This window comes from Elaeis guineensis, chromosome 6 (assembly GCF_000442705.2).
Source record: "Elaeis guineensis isolate ETL-2024a chromosome 6, EG11, whole genome shotgun sequence".
Taxonomy (NCBI): domain Eukaryota; kingdom Viridiplantae; phylum Streptophyta; class Magnoliopsida; order Arecales; family Arecaceae; genus Elaeis; species Elaeis guineensis.
The window spans coordinates 5871869-5889107 of record NC_025998.2 but is presented as its reverse complement, the minus strand read 5'-3'; the positions used below and the strand labels follow the sequence as shown (position 1 = coordinate 5889107).

Here is a 17239-nt window from a genome sequence, read left to right as displayed (position 1 = left end):
CTATTATGCTACTGAAAATATCCTACATCGGCTAAAAACAAGTGAGGTAGTTTTCATAATAAAAAAAAAGGGGAGAGGTTTAGAGAAAAATCCTATCAAAAATAAGTTCCAGTGAGGTAGGACAGGTAGGGATTAACCTCTTTCCAAGCTGAAACATGATATGTTTCAGATATCCATTGGATTTGGACCGAGTCAAAAACAGTATGCATTGTAATTCAAAACACCCTCTGGATATAAGAAATTAGCCTTCTTCTAATGATAAAAGTTATCAATAACTTTATTTTGTTGATTATGATTTAGCTTAGTTATCCATGATATCCTATATAGCATACATGTTGCTTGCTATAATTTTATCATATGACATGTTTATAGAGTAACTAGGTACTTGATTTATATATATATATATTTATTATGACTTATGTTTGGATGACCTTTGACTCAATTTGTTCAGAAAAATCTAATGAATTGATAAATTAATTTTAAGATACGGCCTCAAGGAAATTCTATTAGGTTTGCATCCAATGTTTTGTCCTGATTCAGATGTAGACTAGACCTAGGTTTTGCCCATCCCCGATTCAGCCTGACCCACTTGCATATTTATGTGTGATGCATTATCAGCATATAAAAACTGGAACTTGATTATCTGATTCACAATTATGGTTGTTTATGTATTACACACATCATGTCTTGTGTATTACAACATAGCGTACATATAAATAATATGGCTGATGTATCACCGGCATCCTGCCATACATAGAGCGAATCTAGAGGAGATGGACACCCACGAGTCTTCCCCCGTTCACACTCATCACACTTTGAAAATGAAAAATAATAACCAATGGATCAAGTTGTCAGAGATACCAGTGGTACGTCGATGATCATATTTAATATTATAATTTTAATGGTAAAATTGCATGCTGCATGAAAAAATATGCTACATGCAATTAAAATTTTAAAGGCTTCTCGTAATATTTTGGAAAGTAACTTCTCAACAGTAATTAGATGGCTTTTCAGATCAAAAATTTTATATATTAATATTCATCTTTTGAGATATTGTCGAAGAATGGAAGCAACTGTCAATTTTTATGGGGTTAGATATATTCATACAAAAATTAATAATATAGCGGATTAGATGATATATATATATATATATATATATATATATATATATATATATATATATATATATATATATATATATATATATATATTGCAAATCATATGAAGCTTATCCTACCTGTGATTATGATAAATATTTTTTTGAAAAATTTTAAATTTTTTTAATTTTATTCTGAATATTTTATTTAGTACAATCAGATCATCGAATATTTAAATTTTTTCAATTAAAATTTTGATTGTGATTTCTATCGATCTGTCATAATAGAGTTATGACATAGCTTATTTATATAGCAAAAATTTACTTGTATGACAAAAAATGATGGTAATACAAAATGATGGCTTATATTCTTCAAATTAATTTATTTTCGATCAGAATTTTTGATCTATTCTGATTCAAAGTCTTTTTATCTTTTTGGCGCCTAAACACCAGCAACAACCTTGAGAAAGATGGTATTTATCTTCAGCAATGAACATCGGTAATTGATCTTCAATTTCGATGATGGAGGTAATATTTGCAATTTGTATTAGGTTGTACCCATAAATGTGTTATGATTTTAGATATTTTGTTTCTATAATTTCTAATCTTTACGTCATGGATTTTTCAATTAATTTAAAAAATAATGTAAGAATTATTTTAACATGAAATATCGATAAAGATTTTAGGTCAAAAATGATCCAAACTATTGATGAGGGATGAGTGGAATGATGAAGTTGGAGTGAAAATGGGTTGGAGGAGATAATCAACAAAAAAAAAAGATATGTAAGTAGGTTATATGTATTAGGTGACAATCCAATCATGATAAGCAGGTAAAAATTAAAATCAAGATTCGAATTGAATGAATTTAAAAGTTTAATAATTTGATTATATTAAATAAAAATTTAAGATAAAATTAAAAATTAAAAAATTAAAAAATATAATTAAAATTTTATATATAATTAAATTTTTTATTTTTGATAGCTGTACATTGATTTACTAAATCTATTTTTTTTCAAAAAAAAATTAAGTTGTCCCCACACACCTTGCTGCTCTCCGCCCCACCTTCCAGTTTTGACCCCCCGCCTTCCCGTTTACACGCCGCGGAGGAAGAGGAGACCCACTAGATAACGACAGGGATAAAATATCATCGTGATCCAAATCCAATGCTCCACCCGTCGACATCAACGGTCGGATCCCATTCTCCCTTTTTTTTGTTTTTTGTTTTTTTTCTTTTTATAAAAGATCTTCTCCTTCTTGGCAAACCCAGCATTACTGCCCGGGAGGACACGGGCGGAATATTAATATATATTGCCAATTCTCCCACCCAAAGTTCGTCCCTTTCTTTTTTGGGTAAAGTCTCCTCCTTTTCTTGGCCGCCGCGGAAGCCTCACGTTTTCCCCCTCTCCTTCGATCCATCGAAGTGCGGCTGTGGAGCTCGGGGTTTACGATTCTGGGAGAAGGAGGAGGAGGAAGGGTGGGAGAGAAACAGAGGAGGATTCGGTGCCCCCCGATGGATGAGGGCTTGTTGGACGATATCATAACGCGGCTTCTTGCGGTGAAGAGCGGGAGGGGGGCGACGAAGACGGTACAGCTGACCGAGGCGGAGATCCGGCAGCTCTGCGTCTCCTCCAAGGGGATCTTCCTCAGCCAGCCTAATCTTTTGGAGCTCGAGGCGCCGATCAAGATTTGCGGTAAGAAATTTGAAATCTTGATTAGAATATGGGTTTCGATTCTCCAAATGATGATCTTGTTGCACCTTTTTAGTTCTCTGGGGTACTGGGTGGTGAAAGCTTCCCTTGCATCAAAAAAGAAAAAAAAAATCTTTGGTGTTGCTATTTACTTCATCGCAGTGCCTACCTGTAGCAAGGGTGTCCCGTTAGTCTGCGTTTTATGGTGGATCGAAATTTTGGTGGGAACACTTTGATGTGAAAAGATGGACTTTTGACCCTTCTAGTTGTTTGGCGTAGCTATCTGCTCCAAAATTTACTTAGCTTTTGTCTTTGTGCTTGTGATTGGCCGGTACCCAAAGCGTTTCTTTAGGATTTAGTACACTAACCTTGTATGATCAAGAATGCAGGGAAAGGAAAGAGTTACTACAATTTTTTTTTTTAATAAAGAAAACTGTTTTCCTTCTGTTCTTTTTCCTTCCGTCCAACAAATCCAATAGTTAAAGTAGTTACTTGCTTTTACTCGGGTCCCTGATCTGAGGCATGATAGGCTTAAGGTTTCTTGAGTTGAGGATTACTAAAGTCATGAAATAGGTTTACAGGGATGCTTTTCTTTTCTTTTGTTTTTTTCTTCCATAAACTTCATTCTGTTTTGTAATGCTTACTGAATCTTGGAGGTGCCTGTCATCAGAAGTGGAAAGCTCTTCAAGCAATTACATGAACTTGTTCTTCCCTTGATTTCTGAAAGATGCTTCTTAAGAAATTCAGTTCAATGTGGAGCTAGTGCAATGATGTGAAGCTCTTAAATAAGCATCTTTACAGTTCAGTGGTGATGGTCTAACATTTACTGATGCTACTGTATGGGCATCAAAATGTCTTGAATCTCATAACTATATAGAAATTTATGAAATATAACTTATATGCAGTCAACGAGTAAAAAGCAAAACCACCTTTGTCACAAGGGCTACAAATGATCTTTGGGTGCTGAGAGGTTGATGTGTGTAGTTTTTCATACTGTTTTCCTTCAGTGTTTACCAGCTTAAGATATTGAGCTTCTTTCAGTTTGTAACCGTTTGCATGAAAAGAAGGAATAAGCAGGCCCATCTTATTAGTGCATATAGATTAATTGTTTGTCGCATGATTCTCCGAGTATGATGCATGGATTGTTAATACTGTGGTATTATCTAAGCTTTCCCTTGTGTTTTATTGTAATATATGAGGTTCAAATAAGGTTCGGGGATAATATCTTTCTGTGATCACAAATCATGATCACTCAACTCTACTTTTAAAAATAATATTGTTAGGCAAGTGATAGCGTCTGGTTATTTGTTCTGAATAATGCTTTTGCAGTTGGATTTTACTAAGTTATCCTTGCTTCAGTAGGTTATCTAAACAGTAGTATATACCTTAAACAAGTGAGAATAGGGTCCTATTAACACAGAAACATTTTTGTGCTTGCTGCTTGAGGCATCAAGATATAAAATACTGTAAGCACCTTAGCTGGGGGGAACACTAGTGATGTCAAGTTTTGCTGTACCAGTATTAGGTATCACATCCATACCTTGCTGGTATGGTATATCCATCGTACCAATTTACCAACATATAGAGTCGAGAGATTTTTTTCTTGCACTCAGACATGGTACCACCTGGAATTGGGTAGTATGTGTTGATACAGCATGAAACTACGCAGAACTGATAGGTGTATTGGCCAGTTCAGCCCTTGCACCATATCAAAGCTCAGTATCATACGAGTATCTTACAAGTATGGTATGAGAGACCTGTTACATTGCAGTACACGTTGATTTGGTGAATCATGAGTGACACTCACATATGCATGCATCTGGGTGCACATTTTCTTCGTGTATATGTATAAGCTTTTTATGTATTGCTTGTCTTTTAATTAAATTAACCACTGCTATCTTTTTGATTGTCAGGAGATATTCATGGTCAGTATTCTGATCTTCTCCGGTTGTTTGAGTATGGTGGCTTTCCGCCAGCTGCAAACTATCTATTTCTTGGGGACTATGTTGATCGGGGCAAACAGAGCATAGAGACCATATGTCTCCTCCTTGCATATAAGATAAAGTACAGAGAAAACTTCTTTCTTCTGAGGGGCAACCATGAGTGTGCTTCCATTAATCGTATCTATGGGTTTTATGATGAGTGCAAGAGAAGGTTTAATGTTCGGCTATGGAAAGTTTTTACTGATTGTTTCAACTGCCTTCCAGTGGCTGCGCTTATTGATGAAAAGATACTCTGCATGCATGGGGGGTTGTCACCTGACTTGAAAAACTTGGATCAGATCCGAAATATTGCTAGACCAGTGGATGTACCAGACCAAGGCCTCCTTTGTGATCTGTTATGGGCTGACCCTGACAAAGATATTGAAGGCTGGGGTGAAAATGATAGAGGTGTCTCCTATACTTTTGGGCCTGACAGAGTCTCTGAGTTCCTTCAGAAGCAAGACTTGGACCTCATCTGTCGAGCTCACCAGGTAAACATAATTAATTCAACTCCGATCAGCCGGTATAGGTTCTTTTGTTGATCCAATAAACACTTAGACCAATTGTAATATATTCATTAGAATAATCTTAATTTCAGTAAACTATTTGTTTCTTTATCATTTGCCTTAGGGTGCAGCATGTGTTTATTGACTTGTGGAATCATATTCTGTTCATATCCTTCACCATGTCAAAAAACTTAAATGTGTTTGTCTGACGCATTACTTCTCATGAGAATGAGTTCATCCAAATTTGGTGCTTTTCATGCGGAAGCTAATTTATATGTATATTTTAGAGCATATGGCTTCATAATTTAGGTTTGAACAGGTTGTGGAAGATGGTTATGAGTTTTTTGCAAAACGCCAGCTGGTGACTCTGTTTTCTGCACCAAACTATTGTGGGGAGTTTGACAATGCTGGTGCCATGATGAGTGTAGATGATACTTTGACCTGTTCTTTCCAGATCTTGAAACCATTAGATAAGAAAGGAAGATTTGGATTTGGAAACAACTTATTGAAACCAGGGACTCCTCCTAGAAAGGTAAGTAAATCCTTGCACTACAAGCTGCCTTATGGAATAAATTATAATGTATATTACATCTGAACATGGTTTTGTAGTTCCAATGACCTGAAGTTGTTTAAAGTTTATATTGTCTTCTGCTGTTTCAGAACTCTCATGAGATGGGTATGGTTCAATTGTTATGAACTAGTCCAACTATGTTATTTGTTGCTTTATGCAAGATAAAACTTGTTATTTCCAGAAAGGGATGATTTTTGTTCTATTCTTAACAATATCCTGAGAACTATAGTGAGAAAGGGTGTTTCCACTCACAGATCATGTCAAATTCATTCATAAAAATCACTGTATAAAGGCTTCTTTCTTCTTATATTATCATAAATTTCCTTTTCATTTAAAATCATTTTCTCAGCCATCAACTATACTACAGAATATCTAAAATTTGCTGAAGTTTATCTGTGGAGTGCCATACATGCTATTGTTGCTGATGTTGTTAAACAATAGATACTAGAATTCCTTGGTGTATGGATTTTTTATGGCATGCATCCATATAGGAAATTTTGGTTTTCAGTATCAGATGACAGGTCCTTTTACCTGAGACATTAACTTGATGTGTAACATGCTAAAAGATTGCTAATGGTGTTTGAATCTCTTGATTTAGTAGTTTGACTAAGTCACAGTATTTCTTTTGACCAAAGATATGATGTTATGTATGAGAACATCAGCGTGAAGAAACTAATTTTCTCTTCATGAAATTCTTAAGCTAATGAAATAATTTACATAGATAAGAATCCAGTTGTTTCATCAACATTTACATACAAATGCTTACGGCACTGACTTTCATGAAGTATTGTTCAACATTGCCATCTTCAAACTTGATGTTCTAATTTTCAGTTAAAATTTGAACAAATGACTTATGTGCTTTTATAATAGGCAATGTCCAGAGCGAATCTACTTTTGCAACATCATGCTAGAATTAACTGCCACTGGCATAGGGAATGCTGGTCAGTGGTTGTCTCACTAAGTGCCATGGTGAAAATAGTAAGCAGGATTGATCTGTATGTACCTGTACTGAACTGGCATAGGTCTATGTGGGATGGCACTGGTCAATACCCTGCAATATGTAGCGTGATGCAGAGTTGTGCCCATTGTGGAACCAGCATGAAATGATAGCACGGATGAGATATGTTGGCACTTAAAACCTTGTAACATTATGCCACAATTTTATATATCAAACACGGTTCTTCTGAGTTTTGCTTTAACAATGGTAAATGCTAGGTCCAATTGATCAACCTTGATTTCTTAAAAGTTGTTACGAACATGTTGCAAAATACCATTGATAGTGAAGAATTTTATTCTTATCACAGTAGCTTCTATTGGTTCCCTTCTATCTCCAATATTGAATTTGTGGATGACATTCTTGTTCTCATGAAAGATTTCGGGCAGTGTGCTACAATTGTTAATTTTTGGTGGTTAAATGATCAACTCCTATTCTTACAGTTACAGAGGAGAAATTTGGCAAAATTTTGTTGACAACTAAAGTTCTAGGCATATCATTTTGGCTTCTGCTGGGACTAGTAATGTTCTACCTCCTATCTTGCATCTGCCAATGACAAGCTTGTTTCTAAGAAATCAGTTAAGAGACATCTTTTCAATGTGCATTACTGTTAAGAATTCTTGGCATATATTGCACCTTACCTACTGCTTTGGATATGAAATTTTAAAGCAATAGTTGCTCGCATATTGGTGATTTGCATGAATTAGGAAGGAGAACTAATAAGGACTATAGTTAATTTGCTTAATTAGAAGGAGAATTAGTAAGCACTGTTATTCTTGATTGATAACAACATTCTCTTTTTTATCTTTGACTATCGTTGTTGGATTATTCTCTCAATTCTGTCTGGGATCCAATACCTGAGAGATTTTCAGGGAATTATGCTCTATGAAGATCCCCATGGACAAGACTCGCTTCTGTCAACTATCATTTTGTGCTTATCTCTTTTCCAAATACTTCTAGTGATGTTGAGGGAAGTGGAGAAACTGAATAATTTTCTTTGGTGGGGAAAAATGCTTTCCCTTTTATGGTCATTCTTGAGACTTTATAGTTGAGGATTTAAACAAAAAATTGGCTTCACTAGGAAATGCCTCTTAATGAAAGAAGATTTTCTTCTGTTAGTTGCAGGCTTATTATCTTTTGTGCTCCCAACTGATGATAATGTCTTTGGCAGTGACTAAAGGGAACAAAATTTAGGCTTTTCTCCAAGAGAGAGCAAGCTATGATAGAAAGCTCCATTTATCTCCCATAGGAAGTCTATGTATGCTATGCTATGTACTCGATCTGATATTGTCCTTGCTGTGAGTGTCACGAGCAGATATCAGTCGAATCCAGACGAAGAACACTGGATAGCTGTTAAGAATATCCTTAAGTACTTAAGAAGGACTAAGGATTTGTTCTTGATTTTTTAAGGAGACTCCGAGTTGCGAGTTGAGGGGTATACTGACTCAGACTTCATGTCTAATCCTGATGATAGAAAGTCTACGTTAGGATATGTGTTCGTTTGCAATGGTGGCACAATTAGTTGGAAGAGTTTCAAACAACCCATCATAACGGATTCGACCACAGAGGTTGAGTATGTCGCTGCTTCGGATGCTGCAAAGAAAGGCTTTTGGTTCAAAAAGTTCGTCGTGGAATTTTGAAGTTTTCTATCACTTTAAGTCACCTGGTATGGCTGCATTTAAAGTTCTAGTCATTGGAATGAAGAAAATAGCCGTTGGGAGCCAGTTGAAAGCAAAACTGTGCAGATCTGAAAACTAACCATTACAGTGACTTAGTCGACTAATTTTTTTCTGAGTTGACTAAGTCCCTCACTAGGTCAACTCAAAATCCTCTAAGTCGACTCAGTATCAAACAACTAAAAAATGAGCTTCAAAATTAGACTAAATAAATCATGAAAGATATCTTTTTTTTTTTAAAAAAAATTATTTTGAGATTTTGTCATACGTTCTCCTAAATATGAATATCATCCAAAGAAATAACATCAATCTGACTCACTTAAACAAGACCTCAAAGAAATTAAAAAAAAGAAGCACAAAATCTATATAAATATATTATCAGAATATTAACATTTGAAAATGAACTATTTTAAACTCAAAACAGGAACCTCCTCTCACAGAGCAGATGCATGGTGGATGGTTATGACATCGGATGTCATACTACTCTACTGTGACAACAATGGAGCCATAGCACTTGTTAAGGAGCCAAGGTCTCATAAAAAATCAAAGCACATCAAGCAGCGGTATCACATCATACGCGACTATCTCGAAAAAAATATGTCAAGGTGCGAAAAGTGGACTCCACGGACAACGTGGCAGATCCGCTGACAAAGCAGTTGAGTCAACCGAAAATAGAAGTCCACCTTGAGAAGATGGGACTTAGATTTGTGGTCAATTGACTTTAGTCAAAGTGGGAGATTGTTAGATGTATGTCCTAGAAGCCAATATGGCTGACACATTGTAAGAAATTTAGGACACAATTTTGTACTTAATGTTATATTTGCTTCTAGAAATTTTAAGATGTAAACAATGACTCCCACTAATTTTTTGGATCCCTCCACTCTCCGGATGGAAAACGAAAATCCTAACGCGACAAAAGATTCTAATGGGTGTTGCGGTCCCACTGATGCCATGCACCTCACCTAACAGTTATTAGTAACATGCACACTAATGCGTAGGCAACTTTGTCCAGATGCTTCTCTAAGCATGTTGCAGCAACTTGGTCTCTAAGTCATGTGGGCTCATATAACAGTTATGGTCACACTTCTTAGTTAAGTCCGACTCACCGTTCACAAGTAGGTGCAAGGCCGTCATTGGGTTCCTCACCTAATAGTTATTGGATCCAACTCCATCCTTACTATGAAGCAACTCTTTGCTGATAGAGTGGTTGTATGTTTCTGATGCAACTGAACCACTGTGATCAGTCGAGAACAATCAACGCTGGCAGCACGTCCGCACATCTACAATGGTGGAAGATCTATGGAATTAATATTTGTGAAGAGGTTTAGATTTAGGTCTCATCTAATCAGTCATCATATGACCGATCTAATTGGCATGGACTAAACCAAACCGCTAAGCAACCTTATTCAAGATCTAATCTTTCAAATTGGTCAGGTAAGTGGAGATCAGTGGGGGTCCCTCCGTTATTTTTTTTAGACGCCAATAAATTGATCAGATAAGCTAACAGAACTAATTAAATAACCTCGTTTCAATTACTTGCCTTAGACACCAATAGGTCAATTGGTCCAAACAGGTTAGCTCAAGCAAATCAGGCGCAAATCAACGAGCCAAATTAGTTCCTTAGATTAGTCGATTCTACATATGGGATTCAAACGATTTGATCAACAACAATTGCATGATCATTTAACTTAATTGATCTAGTCCTAATCAATACTTGACTCGGTTTGATCAATTACTTAATCGAATTAGATCTATATGACTCAAATTAAAAATCTAAGATGCAATCCTATTACATGACCTAATTTTGAATTTTCCATAACCAAAACCCTCATGCACAAACATAAATTTCAGATTCTAAAATCAAATTTCATATCTAAATTCTTTGCATGTAAGATAAGTTTTAAATCATGCAAATAATTTTTAAATTTAACATACAAATATATATCTCATATATGCATGTAAAATTCAGATCTACAATATGATATCATATATCTCATATACTAATCATAGATCATATTAAAAGCAACTTTATGACCTAAAATGCAATCACATGTTTCATATATGAATCATGAATAAGATCAAATAAAATTTCAAATTTATGCGTGCATCTACATATCATGTGAATATGAACTAGAAATCATTATAGATCAAAATTTAGATCTATGCATGCTTTCATATATCAACTATATGTTCTAAAATCAAATCCAAAATTAAATTCCAAATTCAAAGACTCATCTATACATCTCATGTATCAAGAAAAAATCAGATTTTGAAATCCTTTTTCAAACATATATGTCAATTTTCAGCATATGAAACCTGTGGCTCTGATATCACTATTGGAATTCGAGGTTTGGGGCATGCATGTGTGTTTCAAACATGGTTCGCCGTACCGGGCCGAACCGCCCGGTACGGGGCGTACCGAGCCGGTCCGGTTCGGGCCTTTTTTCGAAAAAAGATCCCGAACCGCACCGAACCGGGCGGTTCGGACCCATACCGCCCGGAATCGGGCGGTACGGCTCGATTCTGGACCAGTTCGGGGTGAACCGAACCGTACCGCCCATGGGAAAGGGGGGGAAGATGGCTCAGTTTGATGAGGATCTTGTGTTATTTCTTGGTATCTGAAATAAAATGAAACCTCAAGCACATCTCTCTCTCTTTCTCTTATCATATCTGTTATACCATCTGTCTTGTAGTATCCGATATGATGTATTATATCATATTGATATGATATTTCATATTATACCAATATTTGGTATGTTGTTTTGTACCAAATTGAAATATATATCGGTATTATAATAGAATGGTGTCAGTATAAGATCTGGTATCGAGATTGTAAAGCTTGTACCATGTATTAGTTCATCGGAATCCAACTCGTAAGATGAATTTGATTTGGTTTTTCATCACCAAACAGATGGAAATGCTTAGGGAAGCATTCTGAGAACTTGAGAGGAATCTGAAAGAAAATTTTGAACCTCTGATAGCTAGTAATAGAGGTTCCCCGCCCCAACAATTACTGAGTATTTATCATTATCCTTCTCCCTGTTTGGTACCATGACTCCTTGCTCATTTAACCCTGTGCATTCGTACCGTTTTAAGTATTCGTTTCCACAACAATTAATCGCAGTTGTAACAGATAGTTTAGAGCCTCAACAAGATTTTAAAATAAAAATCTCAGTATTATAATCACACAACACTCAGCATTTATGATTAAAAAAGAAGCATGGGCGATATCTAATATTCTAATTAGTAACTCAAAATGGCATCATAAAATTGAATAATATCTGGTTGTATCAATATCATAAATCTTGTGATGCTAGTAGTGGTATATATGTCTCAGAGTTAATGAAGAAATTCTTATGGTGGAATCATAAAATTGAATAACTTCTGGTTGCATAATGTTGTGATGCTGGAAGCTTAAACTGTTATATGCGATATCATATAGGATCACAATTGGAGCAAGGCTTTTCATAAATAAGTCAAATAGGAGAGAGTTCAGGTGTTTTACCATCCTAATTTTAATCAAGTTAAATGGTTGAGGACTTTATGATGTGTTCTGAATCTTCCAAACCCATTTTCTTTTGCATGAAACTGATTCGATTGCAACATATGGCTATTAAGAGTCTTTATACCGCAATCTAACTCCAAATTGAACCCAAATATGTCAATAATATGCAATATAATGCCATATTAAAGTTGTATTTATCAATTATTAACTTAAAAATTCAAAAAAAAATTTGAAAATCGAAAAAAAATAGTGTACCGGTACCGGACCGGTACGCCCAGGCGTACCGTGTATCGGTATGGTACCGGTACCGTACCGTATCGATCCAGGATCGGCACGCCGTCCGGTACCGGTACAGCGAACCTTGATTTCAAAACTTTATTTTCTAAACATCGCAGTGGAATACAAGATTAAAATACTTTTAATCTGAATCATGCATGCATAAAAACATAAAATCATAAGGATTTAGTTTATGTGCTGAAATTGACATATGCTGAAATTCAGATTGTGATCAAATCACATATCTATTTTGCAATCCCTTTCTTCAAATCTGGATCTAAAAAGAAGATGTTTTCTTCTAGCCGCACAAGTGTTCGGCCTTTACGGGTATCCACTCGGGATTAGTCTGGAACAGCTCTCTTCAAGTTGAATTTTTTTCTCTAAGAAAATTCAACCTGCTGAATCTGAACGAAGTTTGGATCGCTATCAACATTTGATTTCTTTTCTTGATCTTCTTCTTCTCTTCTTCTCTTGCCTTTCTCCTTTGAATTATGCTGCTACCAGCAGATGGAAACCAGCACAAGATGGACGCCCAAGTGCCCTTGGCGTGGAGGAGAAGTGGGACGCCCAAGATGTGGGGGCGTGTAGGATGCCAAGGGAGAAGAGAGGGAAAGAGGGCGTGGGCACATCCTATGGGGTGTGTGGGTTGCTGGTTGGATACCCTAGGGACCTTAGGGGAGGTCCTTTTAAATAGGCATGAGGATTGAATCCTATTCAATCTCATAGTACAAGTCCTACTTGCATTGAGTTTTCTAATAACTTAAGTTATTCAACTTACATTAGGAATCCTATTAGGCATCTACTCTTGGAGTCCTTGCATTCATTATTTTACACCCTCTTTTGCACCCAAAGGACACCTTAGATGAAATCAAAAGGTCCTCTAGTCATGGGACACGCCCAACTTGATCCAATCAAGGTGGCGCCCCATAATAACTATCAAAGAATATTAATTAGGGACTTGCACTCTAATTCAATTGATTCAAAATCTTAGACACCCAATAATTAGAGTTCAATGAATCTAATTCATTTAGGTTATTAGCAGGTAATTAAATTTGAATTATCTTATCAAATAAAAAATCCAAACGAAAAGAGAAAATTGGGTCCAACCATGTGCTAGCAAGGTTATCTTGAACCCAATTGGGTTTTTCTAAACCCAATTGACACTTATAAGCTTAGTTGCTAATTTTAGGTCTAATCTCTTTGTTGTGTGATCCCATAGGTTCAATTCTATCTGGTAGTGAGATATACAATGATCTCTATCAAAGTATTATTGAAACTCTTTTCAATGGATCGGAACAATTTCACTCTAATTCATCAAGGATTATCGATTCAGAACAATCCTAGTGAGCTCTCACAATCCACCAGTGATACCTAGCAGTATGTAGTGGCAATTCAGTAGGATCGAAATGAACCTCTAGGTGTAATTAACGTGCTATTTAGTCTCTCTATTGTGAGTCCCGACTAGATGGCAGGTCATGGATAAATTATCAAACCTCAACATCAGTCATATGATAGATTCGATCAGCTCAAGTCCAATTATGATTTCTATGAAAACTCTTTTCCATCAATCACACTACTATGGCCATAGATTTTCGGACTTAGCCTTTCAAATTCTATAGGACTATTCTCTATCAAGGTTGATAGACCCATCTTGATATGCATCCTACTACTACAGTGGACCAACTATCGTCAATATCCACTACAAGAGCTTATTGAGATCCATGTTTATGTGTCAGTTAAACTCCAGCAGCCTCACTGCGAGCAGTAGTACAATCTCAAGTCAAAGGATCATTCACACAACTACAGCATCGAGACAATCACTGACGATTGAATAAAAATCCAAATAATTTCTCGTATGATCACGTTCAGTACTAGTTGTTCTCTAACAAGTACCTGCACTCGTCGTCCAGTGTCTCTATACTATAGACTAGAGACTCATCTATCCCAAAGGAAGCGATCTGTGCGCCAGTCTATCCGGATCGATCACCATCCTGATATTGATTCTATGATTTGGAGCTTTTAGGAATTAAATACATGTCTCTAATTCTCAATTTTTTTAGAATATGTATCGAAAACTAATTCCATGGACGATTTAATGACACATCACACTTGAATGAAAAATAAACTTGTCCTTTTATTGATCATATCAATGTATTAAGTACAAAATTGTGTCCTATATTCATTATAATGTGTCAGCTATATTGGCTTATAGGACATACATCTAACAGATTTAAAACAGGATTTTAATTTGGAGGAAGGTCCATGAACCTGATTGTTTCACGGGGTTGGAAATTTTAAAACACGCGGAAGATTAAAATTTAACATTTTTAGTTCAGACATATAAAATTAGATTTTATATCAATCTTAGAGATTCATATAGTGGATGTGAGTTATAACTGTAGAGGGTTTTGTAGGGTCTCTGGGTGTAAGGGATGCTGATGATATGACCTTGGGATTAATAATAATAAAAAAAAAGTTTATCAGAAAATCATATCTGAGGAAGAAGAAGAAGTTGCAGGAGAATCAGAGAGGAGGAGGAGGAGAAAGAAGAATGAGAAAAAGGACAGGTAAATATTGTTTATGAGGAGAATATAATTGTTTGATTTTTTTTTTTTAATTTCCTCTTGAAACATGTGGAATGGAAGGTTTGTGAGAATCCCAGCTTTTAGCCATTTTGGAATGAAAATTGCAAATGAAGTCTTAAGAACCTACCTTGAGAACATATTTGACTTTTCCTTTTGAAATTATTCATCATGGCTAGTGCAGTGAGCAGGGAACGCGCTTGGCAAAAGGAAATTAGATGTCTTGGACACTGGGTCATGTCTTTAATTACTTCAATAACCCATGTGCTTAGAAAGGTTGATTCTTTGTTGAAATACCTCTTCCTAGGACGATGTTGTTGGACAAACCTCTCGCATGCAGTATGTTGCTTTAATCCATTGCATATTTATCTTTTTGGGTTTATGTGACAGATTTTCATTGTTTTGTCTGCTCAGTAAATTATCGTGCTTACCAATACTCACCTATATTTTTATTATAGTTTATCCATACAGAATTGTTTCCCTAAGATAGAATTGCCAAATAAAATTTTCACAGTGCTGTATTTTTTCTTCAGACAATTAAGGTAGTTTTGTTGTTTGCACTCCGGATGGATATCTTTTGGGTTTTATGCTTCATTATTGCTCAGTGTTTTACCTTACAATCTGATCAGCCTCACCTTTTTCTTTCGGTCACCTGCTTTTAATGAATTTATCCATTCAATGAATTGGTTAATGATGATTTGCAGATATTTGTAAAGACTGATTGTAGATATTTCTTTTTTTTTTTTTGCTCTTCCAATAAATTTGTACTAAATATTTACTTTGTGTAAAGGTACCAAATCAGAAGTTTTTATTTGTTTTTCTTGATAATGTCATATTCATTAGTTCTAATTATTAAAGTTTCTTTCTTTTTTAGATGCCCTCACTTCAATTTCTTGGAATGATGCTTCCCTGCCATTGTGCCCAAATCTGCTCCAGCTTTCGCTTTTGGCTTCTAGGGTTTTAATGGAATCTAGCTGTTTAGTAAAGAAATATCATTGTTGACCTTTACAGTGCCGTAGCAAGGTTAATATCACCAATTCTTTGACGTGACAATTATGTAGTCCTCATCTCAAGATATGAAAATTTTTTAATACACTAATTCACATTTTTTGCTTTCTGTCCATTTATTAAGGATAATCCTATTCATATATGAATAATTATATGCCTGTAATGTATTCCATGCCATAACTAGGATTTATCATTTCAGTCTAGCATCATTGCTATACGTTCCTTCTCCATTTCATTTTCATTTCCTGCTCAAGTGGATAAGCTCGAGTGGGACTTGATTAAAGATTATACCAAATCAACTGTGGTTAAGCTCAAGCTAATGCTTTAGTATGTGGTTTTGTCAGGGTGGAAAAGGTTAAGAGATGAGGCATGCTTCCTCTTGTAGACGTATGTTGGAAAATGCAGGAGACCGTATTCAGCTCTTTGGAATTCCTATACGGTGGACAATTTAGTGCTTTGCCCCATAAGAGACAAAAATGCACCTTGTTTCAATTAAAGAGGCAGAGGACTTTTCTTGGCAACTAGCCAAACTTCTGGGTTGAAAGTGTGAAAATTAAAGCTTGTTTATTGTTATCATCAAATTGTATGGTATATATGATTTCATTGTTTGCACCACGTGTGCTCTAGATTACACCAATTGGGCACTTTGGTTTCTGATATTGTGGGATGCGCTTCTATCATCACACCTTTTTCCATGATGCATGGGCTAGGGGCCTAGACTGTGATGGCTTTGAATGAATGCAACTTCGACAAGCAATGATCTCAGCAATTTAAATTACTGGTAATGCCAGAAAGAAGTCAAAAAGAATCCAGATGGCACCACAAATAAAAACGCTATGTACTCAGCATAGCCTTCATGGCAGCTCGTTTCGATTACCGCTTGCAAGCGCCCAGCAACCCTGAGGTTACCTGTCTTTCCATCCATTCTGGAATAGTTTTGTGCAGACCATGCAATGGTGTCATTCAATTCACTTATTCTGGAACAAATTCTGTGAACAGGATGTCATGTTGTTCAGTTCACTTGGATGCATGTACTTACAGCTGATGGCCTGTATGTGTGACTATGCCCATCATGTGGCTTTTCTGGTGTTCATGCAGTTCATTCCCAGCTTGATTATCAGAGAAGAGTCCTGTCAAGTCCTCGGTGTGGAATGGAAGAACATCAGAAATCTGATTCTTACTGAAGCAATGGTTTGTCAGACATCTGATCCACATTGTAGACACAGATATCTTGCAATGCTTACCACCTCACAAAATGTTAGCCTCTAGTGATGCTTTTAGGAGTCTGTCAGTGCGCAAAGTGCCTCATGGTCATATTGTTGCTGGGTTGGCAAATCAATGTTCATATATGCTTG

General features: G+C 36.0%; 1 protein-coding gene across 3 annotated transcripts; it reads left to right on the top strand.

Annotated features, from left to right (window-relative positions):
- The first annotated feature begins 2383 nt into the window (after positions 1-2383).
- LOC105047515 (serine/threonine-protein phosphatase PP1) lies at positions 2384-16541 on the top strand. 3 transcript variants are annotated; one of them, XR_832456.4, is made up of 5 exons: positions 2384-2787; positions 4698-5257; positions 5592-5804; positions 15751-15899; positions 16229-16541. XR_832456.4 is itself a non-coding variant. In XM_010926459.4 (4 exons), the coding sequence occupies exons 1-4, from the start codon at positions 2607-2609 to the stop codon at positions 16241-16243; spliced, it is 969 nt and encodes a 322-aa protein (XP_010924761.1). In that variant the 5' UTR covers positions 2387-2606; the 3' UTR covers positions 16244-16541. The 3 variants fall into 3 exon arrangements, 1 of the variants encoding a protein (XP_010924761.1); XR_832457.4 differs by lacking the exon at positions 15751-15899 and adding an exon at positions 7281-7415; XM_010926459.4 differs by lacking the exon at positions 15751-15899 and having other exon boundaries at positions 2387-2787.
- Positions 16542-17239: the final 698 nt, after the last annotated feature.